The following is a 13485-nucleotide window of genomic DNA, read 5'->3' on the forward strand; positions in this document are numbered from 1 at the left end:
TTTGGAAGGAGAACCTCTTTGAATCAAGAGGATAATGTGATCTGATTCATTTATTTAAAAGGTGGCTTTGGATGCTGGGTAGACAATAGAATGTCAGGGGACAAGGGTGAATGGCAGGCGTATTAGTTGGTTTTCACGCTGCTATGTAGAAGTACCTGAGACTGCGTAATTTATAAAGGAAAGAGGTTTAATTGACTCACAGTTCTGTGTGGCTGGGGAGGTCTCAGGAAACTTACAATCACAGCAGAGGGGGAAGCAAACACGTCCTTCTTCACATGGTAGCAGGAGAGAGAAGTGCCAAGTGAAGATGGAAAACCTCTTATAAAACCATCAAATCTCGTGAAAACTTACTCACTATCACGAGAACAGCATGAGAGTAACCACTCACATGATTCAGTTACCTCCCACCAAGTCCCTTCTATGACATGTGGGGATTATAGGAACTACAAAGATGAGATTTGGGTGGGGGCACAGCCAGACCATATCACCAGGAGATCAAGGAGGAGATGAGATTACAAAGAGAGATGATGGAGGCTGGGACTAGACAGGAGCCCCAAGTGGAAACTAGTGGATGATGCTTCTCATCATTGGCACAGAGCAGCAGCAATAAAGATCTTAGTGAAGAGATAGATTGTATGACCTAGCAGTAGTTTTCACAAAAGTAAGAAGCCTCAGACCTCATAGCTTTGTCAAAAGTGGAGTTTGGGCTCTTTTCCTAACACTAGAAATGTTACTACTGTCATCTTGCCATGGTGCAGTATCCACTGATAATATTTTTATTTTTCAGTTATGAAATCTTATACTTTTGGGGAGTTATTGAATATAACTATGTATCCAGAGTTTAAGAAGGCAATCTGGATTTCTGTATAGAAATAGGGAAGGTAAACTTTTTATGTAAAGAGCTGGATAGTAAGTATTTTCATTTTATGGGGCCTACTGTCTCTTGCTATAATTACTTAACTCTGCCATGATAGTCCAAAAACAGCCATAGGCAATACATAAATGAATGGGTGTCACTGTGTTTCAATAAAACTTTACTTACAAAAGCAGACAGTGGGCTATATTTGGCCCAAGGATCATAGTGTGCCACCCCCAAGTAGAGAATATCATTTATTTCATTGTCCAAATAATTTTTCCATAGAACCACTTCAAGACATTTTCCCCAAACTTTTGGTTACAAAAATACAGTGCATCTGCTATACTTGTGCTTATCTTAATACTAGAAAACATGATCTAATTTAAAGACTGTTCAGTACAGTGGTTTTTAAATCTTAGGGATTCCTTGGAGGTAACTCAGCAGACTAGGTAAGGTTCAGGGTGGAGGGTTTTGGGCCCCTCCTTCTGCTTTAACCAGGAGCCCCTTTTTGATATATTTAGTTTTATTGGTGATCTTGATAGGAGTTTATTTGAACAAAAGGAGTTGGGAGCAAGAAAAAAATGAGAAAATAATCAATCCAGTCCAACCTGGTTGGAAATCATCTCTCCTTTCCACTGTCATGCTTTAAAGAGGCATTTATTACATGACTGCTCATAGAATAAATTAGTGCCTTGATTTCCTCCCTGGATGGTGGAGGGAAGAGAGTAGAGCTGGGGGGTGGGTCTACTTTCTGAGCCTTTTAAGGTCGGGGCAGCAGGCTGGCATTTGCCAGGCCTGGAGAGGAAGGATGATAGGGTGGCTTAAACTTTACATTCAAACACAGCTAGGTTTGAGTCTTTGCTCTGTCACTTAGTGGCTAGACAAGTTATTTATTTAACTCTCTGATCTATCTGTTTTCCCAGCTGGAAAATTGTGAGGACACCACTTCCCTTCCCAAGCTGTTGGGTGGATTAAATGAATTAATGTATGTAAATTGCCTGGCATGTTGCCAGCTGCTTGAGAAATATTAATTTCCTTCTTCCTTTTCCTTATTCATCCTGTCCTCAGGAGTGTGACATGAGCTCAAAGTCTCTTTGAGACCTTCTCCAGTCTCTTTCCTATTGACCTCCATTTTTATGTCCCAATCTTTTCTTCTTTTCTTAGGATGCGGCCAGGTTCTGCGAGCCCCAAAGGGTCAGATTTTGTTGGAAAGCTATCCCCTAAATTCTCACTGCGAATGGACCATTCATGCTAAACCTGGGTTTATCATCCAACTAAGGTAAGGAGCTGGGGCCAGAACTAAGGAGTCTGAGGTTTTAAGGACACAGCAATGAGATAGAAGGCTCTTGGTCACTGGAATCCTCTGGAGCCTTTATATATATTGGAGCCTTTCTCTTTACCATTCTGTGATTCTCTGGGATGAGGCCTGGCTGAAACTACAGCCAACCAAATGTTTGTCATCACTGCCTTAGAAGTGTAGGGCTCAGATGATTTTGACCCAAGGATAACACCAACAAAGCAAAATACTGAGAGCAATCTACCCATCCACAAATCTTCAACAGTGTTTCCTACTTACTCAGGACTGAGCTGGTTCCTATGGGAGGGATATAAAGAAAAAAAAGGCACAGGCCTAACTTTCAAAGAATTATACTTTAGATTGGGGCTGATGCTTGTCACAGCTCCTTTAATTGGAGCTTTCAGAAAAAAAGCAAACATCCCACAACAAATAAACTAATTCTCTCACCTGTGTGGAAGACGAGTCATTTCTTTTTATGGAGCTTTAGGGCCCTCGCAAATGTTGTTTATGCCATAGTCCAAAGTATAGACCCTGTTTTACTGTAACTATTGATAAATGCTACACAAGGGACCTGTTTGGTGAGAGCTGTTCATGACTGCATCATTGTGCTGGAACAGTTCATGGCACACTATAGTTGCATGATAAATACTTGTTGCATGAATAAATGCCGAAAGAACTGCTTTCTGACTCCAGTGTATCTTCTCTCTCCTGAAAAACACCTCCCCTTTTCCTCACTCACCCCTAGAATGGCTAGGGTCATTGTCCACTTAGCTCTTCTCATTTTAACCCTGTGGTGACAGTGAATGGATTTAAAATCCCTGATCCGCTAGGGCACAGGCTTTCACTAAGTATTTTCTGGGTGGATAAATGGACACAGAGGTTAACACATGCTACCTGGCTTTTGAATGTCTCTCTGTCCTCCAGGAGGGGCAACATGGTACCCTGAATTAGAAAAATCCAGCAAAACAGGTCTCCTTCTCAATCTTCCTCTTCAAAACTAGCCCTTGACAGATTGTGTTTCTACTTCCTGAGGACCTGGGGTTGGGAATGAGTCTCATTAATTCCTAGAGGAAGGCTGGCTCAAGGCACAAGTGATGAACCACACTGTTCTGCCCAGTGGGCTCAAGGCTGAGTCTGCGGGGATGACAAAAGTAGGTGTTAAATGCTGCATGTTAATATTTCAGCAGCTTAGGGACCAAGAAAAATGGTCCCCTCTGGGCCTCTCAGGAGCGTCTCCAAAATGCAAGATGCAAAAGGAAATTCTAAAATAGCAAAACTGTGGAGGATTGAGCAGCATATTAGCTGCCCAGGAAAGGGCCTTAGGGAGGCATGGAAATGTGTGGATTTCTTTTCCTCAAGTTAGGTCTGGAGCACCTGGCTAGGGATAGTAATAATGATGGAAACACTTGGAAGTATAGACACAATGTTCAGCCCCAAAGCCCAGAAGGTGTCCCCGATACCCCTTTTCCTTCACCTACCACCAGACCACCACAAAATCTATTTTCTTACTTGAAAAATAGTCTATCCGCAGCTCTCTCTCACCACTGTCACCATTCTGCTTCAAGCCACGCCCATCTCCCACTGGGATTCTGTCATGCCCTTCTAACTGGCTTCCTGGCTTCCACTCCTGCCAGCTCTGCCATCTCCTCTCTGCAGAGTGGCTGCAGGGAGCCTTTAAAATCTGCATTATCCCCTTGTTGAAACCTTTCAGTGGCTTCCTATAGACTTGGAGTAAAAGCTAGTTTCTTTACCACACAAGATCGGTTGCAGGCTCCCCTCACTGGCCTCGGATCCTATCACTCTCCCCTTCATTCACCCACCTTGCAGCATCCCTGGCTTTCTTCCAGTTCCTCAAACATGCTAACCTCATCATTGCCCCAGGGCCTTTGCACTTACAGATTCCCCTGCCTGGACCACTCTGCCCCCATGACCTTCACATGGCTGGCTCTACTGCATCATTTAAACCTCTGCCCAGCTAGCACATCCTCAGAGGGGGCTTCTTTGACCACATTGCATCAGAAACTTAAGACCTTAGTCACTTTTCATGTGCTTACCTGGTTAATTTGATTCGTAGCACTCAGCACTCTAAAATTACCTTGTTTTTTAGTCTGCTTGCTTATTATCTATCTTCTAACCCAGAATTAATCTCCGTGAGGGCTGGCACATGTCTAGTTGGTAGTTGGGACACTACAATGCTGACAGCACCTAGGACAGTGTCTGGGACAGAGCTGGCCTCCAGAAATATGTGTTCAGTAAGTGAACAAAAGGACAAATGAATGCATGAATGCAAATATAGTTGCAATGTCTCTTCAGCTTCAGGAAAAACTGTGGTTTCTGTCAGGTAGTAGCCTCTTCCTTACTCTGTGGACAAAGATATCAAGGCCAAGAGAAGAAACTGATTCCTTAACACACACAGTGGGCGCGTGGTGGCATCTGGATAAGAAATCAGGTGTCCTCTTAGATGTTAGAGCAGGCTGTACAAAATGCAGTTCACAGGACCTACACCCCAAAAGCACTGTGATCAACCCTTTGTGAAGTAAACACTGATGAAACTCAGTTATTGGATTTCTTTGTTATTAGCACCTTTTAGAACACTTAAAATCAATATACTCTTTGTCACTATATTCCAGTGTTCCCTAATGCTGGCGTGTTGGGTTTTTACTGTAGTTGGCAGAAATATCCCTACTCCCAACATTTTAGGCAGTAGTTATGAGCCTTTCTATTTCTATTTTTTCTCCAGAGTGTGGAGAAGAAGATACAGATACACATTTTGTGAACTTGATACTCAGGTATTCCCTTGGAAATTCTGGAAAAATGCTTTTGGCTGTCTCGCCCTGGGATGTGGCTGCTGCTTTTCTTGTCTTTTGGACTCGGGGGCTTAATGTCATCTTCTGTGTTTCCGATCTGGTGTATCTCAATGCTTTCAAACCCAAGACCCCTTTTGGATAAGCATGGATGTATCAGGTTTCCTTAACCCCTGAAATTCTGACTTGGTACTACTTTGTCTACTCTTTGGGTGAGAATTATCGTCACCTAGAGGATAATTACCTTCTGATTCTTCCATCAAACAGAAGAGTGTACAGAGGTTTTTTGTTGTTGTTGCTGTTGTTGTTGTTTTCCCATTTAGTCTTGCAAAACAATATGAGCTTTTTTTCATTCTCAAACTATAAAATTACCATAAAGTAACCATTCAGTCATATATTTGGCAATATCTGTAGCATCTCCATAGGCCAGGCACTGTGCTGGACACTGTGAAAACCGTGGAACGAGGCAGGTGTTCCTCCCTGCCTTCAAGTAACTTGCAGGCTAGTGGAGAAGACAGGGCACACATCCACACACAAAAAGCCAAGGAGGTAAATATAAGAAGTTACAATGTATGTCTACATTATGAGAAAAAGAAGGGATCTTCTTTGGAAAGAGTGGTCAGGGAAGCCTCTTTGAGGAGAGAATATTTAAGCTTAGGCCTGAGGATAGGAAGGAACCAGCCACGCAGACTGGGAGGAAAAAGGGCCCTGGAAAAGTGACGAACACATGCAAAGACTCTCTGCATGGATTATGGCACCTTGCTCTACCTGGGCAAGCACTTGCATGTGCATATACATACAAACAGTACACAGATACATACCTCTCCACTAAGAGAAATTCGCCAACCTCCGAGCACCATTTTCCTATCAGATCAGGCCAATGACACCATCTGTTCCTCAGGTCTGTTCCTCATCTGGCCTTGAATGTGCCCAGCGGTCTCAGGACTTCCAGGACCCATCTGCTTCCCTCTGTCACCCTGCCCACCCGCAGGTTTGTCATGTTGAGCCTGGAGTTTGACTACATGTGCCAGTATGACTATGTTGAGGTTCGTGATGGAGACAACCGTGACGGCCAGATCATCAAACGTGTCTGTGGCAACGAGCGGCCGGCTCCTGTCCAGAGCACGGGATCCTCACTCCACGTCCTCTTCCATTCTGATGGCTCCAAGAATTTCGATGGCTTCCATGCCATTTTTGAGGAGATCACAGGTAAAGGCCAATGAGACAAATGTGGCACTTTGTGGCTTGCTCCAGACAAATACCTCCTTTCCATGTCCCTTCCTTTCTTCGTCTCAGACTTATTAAAACCTAGCCGACTGTGTTCTCAGAAACAGCCTACACACTGAGAAAAAAGAAATAGCAAGGTATATTTCAGAAAAGTTTACCCAGAACCACAACTAGGAATTATCTCCCTTATACAAATACAGTGGCTAAAGCACAGAGAGGCTGAATGACTTGTCCGAGGTCACACAGATATAGGGGCAGAACCAGGGATTTGTATCCAAGCTGTTCGGCTCTAGAGCTCACACAAGGGGACCTCTCATGGTTGAGAGCATTGGCTTTAGATCTCTGACAGATCAAGCTATGTGACCTTGGGTAAGTTCTTCTGCCCCTCTGGGCCTCTGTTTCCTAATGATAGTGATCATTGGGAATGATGATAGTGATAAGGGAGTAATAGTAGATCCTTCTCCATTAAGGAGGCTTTGAGAGACAGAACAAATGGAGAGCTTAACATAGTCTGGTACATAGTAAGAACTCAACAGCTGCCCAACCCTAGGCATACCCTTACCCTCTGCTTGCCATCTATAAAATAGGTATTAAAAGACTATAATGGTAAATGTTATTGACTTGATGAGTAACTCTAAGCCTGACTATAACCCTTGCTGTGATCATATTAGTAAGTAGGATTTGACCAAACTGAACAAAATGCTCAATCCTAAGCAATCACCCCACTCTCATCATTCTGAGATCAGATTGCATCAGGTTTTACAAAATAAACACACGCTTGAAGTTTGATTTAAAAAAAAACTGAATTAAAAAAGAACTTATAATGGTATTCTGATCATTAAGGTTTCCTTATTCATAGGGTATGACATGAAAGTCTCAGGAAAGAAGGTGGGTGGCTAAATAATCAGTGTTTCTTCAGTCCTGTCTGTTCAGCAAGGCCAGGAGACCCTGCTCCCCTGTCTACCCCTCTTTTAGTATGCTGCCTACAGGAAGTCTCAGCAGGTGCTCTTTCCAGTCTCTGTGCCTGCCCCCTGTGGAGCTGTGCAGGGCCTGGGAGTTCTGAGGCCTTGCTGCTGTGTTGTGATCAGCCTGTGGCTGAATCCTCATCTCTTGGTGACACCCTGCAGGTATAGGCTGAGCAAGGTCCCAAGTGAGATGCATCTGTCGGGGCTTAGGACAGTCAGCAAACCAGGTAGGGGCAGCAGTGACTGGCCGGTCTGTGACTCTGGGACTGAGGGACGGTCAAGAGAATGTCTTCCTCCTCTGAAATGACCTCCTCAACCTCCCTTGGAGAACTTTGGCAATACTGGCCTGTGTTTTATCAATGCTGTCAAATAATACCACTTCCCATTTTTCAAACATCCCCGTTTGTTCACTTGCCCTCAAGATATTTCCTCTGGCTAAAGTCACCTGTCCGCAACCTACATATCAAAATCCATCCTTCACAGTCCCTACTACATTCTTTCTCCTCTCCTAAATCTTTTCTCTTGCTCCAACAAGCTATGACTTTGCCCTCTTTTGAATGTCTTGTAGCATTGCCTCTTCTTTCTTCATAATACACTAACTATATACTTCAAGTCATAGTTGTTTTATACTTTTCTTCAAGTAGCTTTAATCTGGTAAATAAGATGTCCTGTTCATCTTTGTATTTCTCCCATGCCTTCCACAGAGCAAGTACTCAAGATAGATTTGTTGAACTGAGCCAAGGAATATACTTCTACATTGGGATAAATGAATGTAGGTTTGATGGATAACACACAGATGAGTGTTTCTCAAAATATTTTCTGTAGAAAAATAGTCCCCAGGATGCCTTGTTAAATGCATGCTTTAAGGTCAAATGAGCTTGAAATTCACAATGTGTATTAGGAAACTCACAATGTATATTAGGGCATTGAACTGAGAAGTTCTGCAGTAAAGAAATCTGGCTAATTAGCATTGAAAGTAAGCAACATTTCCCTAACATATTTGAGCTCAGAACCCTCAGTAAAACACATCAACATCTCAAGGGACTAATGATTACAGAATATAAGTTTGGAAATTATTGAATATACCTTCAACAGTGTCATAAAGATTGTCTTCCAGTTGTATTGCCCCAGTACCCAGGATGCTGAGCTTTTATTTGAAAAAAGATGGTCTTCAGCTACCCAAAGATATCTCCGTCCACTGAAATCCCTATGGGAGAGATACAAGCATGGCTCTGCTTTCATCAGTTTAATGTTGTTGTTTGCATTGCCTTGTGGTCTTCAGAATATAGGAGTATTAAGCATACTTCTGGGCCCCTCAAAAACATCAAATAATATCACCAACATTTGATATTTAATGAGTATCTATTTTAGGCATTTTCAAATAATCATAACATGAATTCAGTAAAGGGAATAAAAAACATTGCAAGAAGACTTTAATAAGCAATTAAAAGACTTTGATCAAGACTCTGGGCCGGAAGACATCAACTCAATGCACAGTGGCACTGAGGAATGCCTTTTCTCTTACAGCATGCTCCTCATCCCCTTGTTTCCATGACGGCACGTGCGTCCTTGACAAGGCTGGATCTTACAAGTGTGCCTGCTTGGCAGGCTATACTGGGCAGCACTGTGAAAATCGTGAGTATGCTTCCTAAGTGGGAGTTAAGGCGTCAGATGGGGCTGGTATGGAAGGATTTTAAGAGCTTGCAGGGCCTACTCTTTCTTGATGTCTAGGCTGGTCTGTCCAAGATGGCGCATAGTGTGGACACTCCCAGTGAGAAGTTCTCAGGAGGGCAGAGCTGCTTCTGAGTCAGGTTGTCTGCAACTTCTTAGGTTTGTCCATTGGCATTTCCAACCCTCACTTGCTGCAAATATCTCTGAGAAAGATACAATGGCCTCCAGTAATATTCAGAGCTCAAAACTGAAAGAAGGTGAACAAACTTCCCTGTGGCTCAGTCTGTATCCCTGTCCATTCTAAGATCTGTAGTTTAGATTTATACTCCAGGCACCATTCACAGACTCCAGTGTGAGTTATTGCACATCTTGAAGCCCTGCAATGAGGGGGTAGATATTTAGGGTGACCATCAGCTCCAGTTTCTCAGGGATAATCTCAGTCTATACATTTTGCCGAGCAAAATTATTGGTAGCATACTCTTTCCTGGGCAAAGTGTCGTGAATTGGATGACAAACTATATGGTCATGTTTTAACACATGTCATATATAAGGCCTTGGTTACCAGACCGAAAACAGGTGTCACAGATGGAAGCCGTCAGCATGGAATGAGATGTGCATAAGAACAAGAATTTGGGGGAGAGCAAAGGAGGACAGATAGTGTCCTAGGTAGGTTTCCCCAAAGCAGACTGTGAGTTGAGAATGTGTACACAAGGGAAGTGTTAAGGACAGGCTGCCTGGAGAAGCTGATAGAGGAGTGGGAAGCTGGCCTGGGAAGGGAAGGAGGCCAAGTAGGGGTGCGATTTCAGGCAAAATACCAACCTCAGTGTTAACCTGTCATGAGATCTGGAATGTACATTACTCTTTAGAGTAATGTTCTAGCTTTAAGGCAAGGGATCTGGGCTTTCATATCCCCACAGCAATCAGTCATTGGGTACAGGCTGCCCTGGGGGACTGGAGGACATAAACCATGGGCACACTTGGCTTTCTATGCATGTGGGCAAAGTGGTTCCAGTAGCTCCTGAGCAGCTCCCTGAAAGAGAGTCACAGATACAGTCCATTGGAAGTAAAATACCATAGGATGGGGAGGGGAAAAGGGCCCACAGAAACACTGAAAATAGACCCGAGGGCAGAGCACCAACAATGTCTACTACAGTCGCTTCTGATTAGCATGCACAGGTGCTCTGTTGGTCATCTAACAGCCTGGTCTGGCAGTGTTCTCTAAAGTTTGTGTATGTTTTGAATTAATTTTCACTAATGTTTTCTTGCAAACAATGCAAATGGAAACCATGGTTTCAATAGTGGGTCCCTGTGTGTGCCATTGATTTCTACTAAAAGCATCCTTGCCCTGGTTTGGCACAGCTGACTTGAGTGTGACTATGCTAGAGACGTAGAAAATGCTGTTCTGCTTCATGGTTCTTGCCTCATTTGAGCCTGCCATGTTGCGTGCAAGGCAGAGCAGGGAAATGTTGCATTCTCTTGGCTTCAGGAATTTGTATGTAGAGTGATTCTAGTTTCTTGGCAATGGCAAATCCTGAGCTTCACTCTTTGGATTCAGAGGAGGAAACAAAAAGAGGAAAGGCTTAATTTCTTGACGAACGAACTACACAATCCTTTCATAAAGAAAAGTAGAATTGGAAAGAAGTAAAATATCACCAAATAAAGCCAAAATGCCTTTAAGAAGCTGAGTCAAATTAGGAAAGAAAAACAAATTGGTCCAAAACTTAGGATTAAAATATTCATGGGTAGCTTGTGAGTCAAAACAGATTTCTCAGCATTGTTATTCCATCAAGAAAAAAAGAAACATAATGAAAAAAGAATGTAAAATATATCACCATGAGCTGATTCATAATTTAATTCACAGACTGTCTCAAATTACTTTAAAACATCAGCATAGATGGGCAGGAAAATTCTCCCTTGCTGGTTTTCAAAATATTGTTCAAAAGCCATAATTCCCTTAGTGCCATGTAGTTATAGCGAGGTGAAGGTGTTACCGATGGATATCTGATATGTCATTTACTGGCACCGATATGGGGGGACTAAATGTTTTTTGTTTGTCTGTTTTCTATAAGATCCAGGTTTGTTTTTCCTTCTAGGAAATTTGGCACGAGTTTCAACTAACTCACTGGGGGACACGTCACAAAAAGTGGCTATGGCAGTTTACGTTATAATTTCTGAGTCAACCTTTGTTAGCAGTTTTTCCAGAGCAGTCTATCAGTTAGAAAAGCAAAAGAGAGTGACAAGATTTATTTTCTTGTTTTCCTCATGAGGATACCAACAAATTAAAAAAATCCTGGCGGGAATTATTTTGAAATTAGGAAGAAACCCAAGCATCTGGGATTCCCCAAACTCTTAAGTGCCCAAATTAGACTAGGCCCTTTTTTTAAAAAATAGCTTTAAAATCAATATTAATGACCAAAATCAATATTAATGAGAATTCTTTCATTTATGCAGTGCCACATCTGACGAGGGGAAACCATTTCATAGGTACTGCTTTAATGATCTCTTCAAGTCTTTGTGGAAAGGTAGATGCTCGGTTTTGCGGACGAGTGATTTGAAGCAAAGAATGCAAGACACTGGTCCCCATCAAATTCAAAACCAGAGGCCATAATTTCACGTTTCCCATTTAGTTCACAATCTCTCAGACACGACACTTGCTGTATGTTTTGGTGAGACTCCAGATGCTTGACTGATGAACTCTGATTACCATTATGTCCCATTAGCGAGTCCTCTTAAAGGACTTCCCTTCCCAGGTAGAGCTCATCTGTTTCTCTTTTCCAAATAGAATTCCGATGTGCACTCTCTTGATAGAAGCTAGTCTCTTTATTTTCCTTATGTATGTATATGTCTGTGAGTGGAGTGGAATAGAAGTAGATTTTTTACTTAATTGCAGAAATATATGTCAAAAACATCAAACAGTACAGAGGTATATAGAATAAAAAAAGAACATTGTTTTTTCCTGCACAATCCTGGTTCCCAGTGGAAGCATTGTAAGAAACTTGGTGGATATTCTTCTAGACTTTTTTTCCTATGGTATGCAAACCTAAGTGGTCTATGTGTCATTATTTTAAACCAGTGGTTCTCAACCCGGGGTGATTCTGTTCTCCATCTCTACCCACAGGGGACAGTTGGCAATGTCTGGAAACAGTGTTGGTTGTGATAATTGTAGGAGTGAGGTGGTGTGCTGCTGGCATCTAGTGGGTAGAGGCCAGGGATGCTGCTAAACATCCTACAACACACAGGACAGGCCCCACAACAGTTATCTGGCTCAAAGATCAGTAGTGCCAAGGTTGAAAAGCCTTGTTTTAAACACAAGTGGATTAAGTATTCATACAATTTTTCAATTTATTTTCAGTCCCCATGTTACAGATATTTTTTCGAGATCTGTCCATGTTGTTATACTGATTTGAAAAAATGATTGCTGAGTATTCATTGTATGGCTGAATGTATTAATATAATTATATATTCATCCAAGTCCTTAAGATGGACTTGATATTGCTTTTAGTATTTTGCCATTATGAAGAGCACTGCAAGGAATATCCTTACATATATTTGTTTGCTCATACGTAGAAATATTTTTGTAAGATAAATTCTTAGATGCTGAACTGTTCATTCAAAGGGTACACATATTTTGATTTTGAGAGCTACTATGGTCACTAAAAGGTTTTGGCAATTTAGAAGAGGAACCATTCATTATCAACACCTGTCCTCAAAATAAGACTTGGGACCTGCATTGCAGAAACTAGGATCTATCCTTGTCAAGCTGGAAATGAATTTATTTTCAAAGGAATTCCATTGGTCTGGGGAGAAATTTCTCCTTCAGACTTTTGTGGGACAGGTTAAAGAATGCAAAATAATCAGCTAGATTTGGCCTACTACCAGCGGTCAAGAAGGTGTGAGAGCCCCGATGGGACAGTCTTCAAGGTCTGCTACCCCAGGCCTCACCTGCCCTAGATTGCTTCAGAAGGAGGAAAAACTTCCCCTGGTGCCTGGGTGACCTCCTCGGAAGCATAACAGGGGGAACAGCCCCCTCCTCTGCCTTGAGGCCAAGCTAGCCTCCTGCCAACACCGTCAGCAACCTCCAGCCTGCCTGGGCCACCGTGTAGGAAACTGGGGCCCCTTCTTCCCTCTGAAGTTTCCTGTTTCTTTGTATGGAACACAACGACAAAATGGGTCCTCGAGTAAATGGTCAGAATCTTGTTTTGAAAAAGTGGAGAGCAAGGGATTCATCGTCCTGCTCTAATTTCCATGTTGCCTTTGTTCCCCCGGCCCAGTTGACGGGCCGGGACTTCCCCCTGCATCCTAATGAAGGACGATGAAACGGGCTAACTCTTGGGGCACAATGCTCACACTGCAGGCTCTGACGCGCCTTGGAGCAAAACAAATCGGCCTCCACCAATTAAAGAAAAATGGTGAATCTGGATTCATTTGGGTTTTGGAGTCTCAGAAAGTTCCCACTGGCCTGTCCCAAGGCCTAGGAAGAAAAGAGCTCAGGCTGAGAGGCACACTTTATGCTTTAGCTTCAAAGGGGAGACCCGCGCTTCTCATCAGAATAAACAATTAGGAACTTTGGGATGTTCACAAAAACATGAAGCCGAACCAGTGAGAATGTACTGAGACCTCTAGTGGGTAAACTGTCATTTCTCCCATCAGGGACAGATACATCTA

The 13485-nt window shown here is 42.7% G+C and overlaps 1 protein-coding gene across 4 annotated transcripts in view; it reads left to right on the plus strand.

The window, feature by feature from the left end:
* PAMR1 (peptidase domain containing associated with muscle regeneration 1) overlaps positions 1-13485 on the plus strand; it is a 104826-nt gene that overhangs the window by 60869 nt on the left and 30472 nt on the right. For 3 of the 4 annotated variants that reach the window (XM_023185541.2, XM_023185540.2, XM_023185539.3), the window contains 3 exons: positions 2021-2135; positions 5949-6166; positions 8677-8784. In XM_023185541.2, the coding sequence (XP_023041309.1) occupies positions 2021-2135; positions 5949-6166; positions 8677-8784 (441 nt within the window). The remainder of the gene's footprint in view (positions 1-2020; positions 2136-5948; positions 6167-8676; positions 8785-13485) is intronic. The other variant, XM_023185542.2, reaches the window with a different exon arrangement.

This window comes from Piliocolobus tephrosceles, chromosome 13 (genome assembly GCF_002776525.5).
Source record: "Piliocolobus tephrosceles isolate RC106 chromosome 13, ASM277652v3, whole genome shotgun sequence".
NCBI classification, from domain to species: domain Eukaryota; kingdom Metazoa; phylum Chordata; class Mammalia; order Primates; family Cercopithecidae; genus Piliocolobus; species Piliocolobus tephrosceles.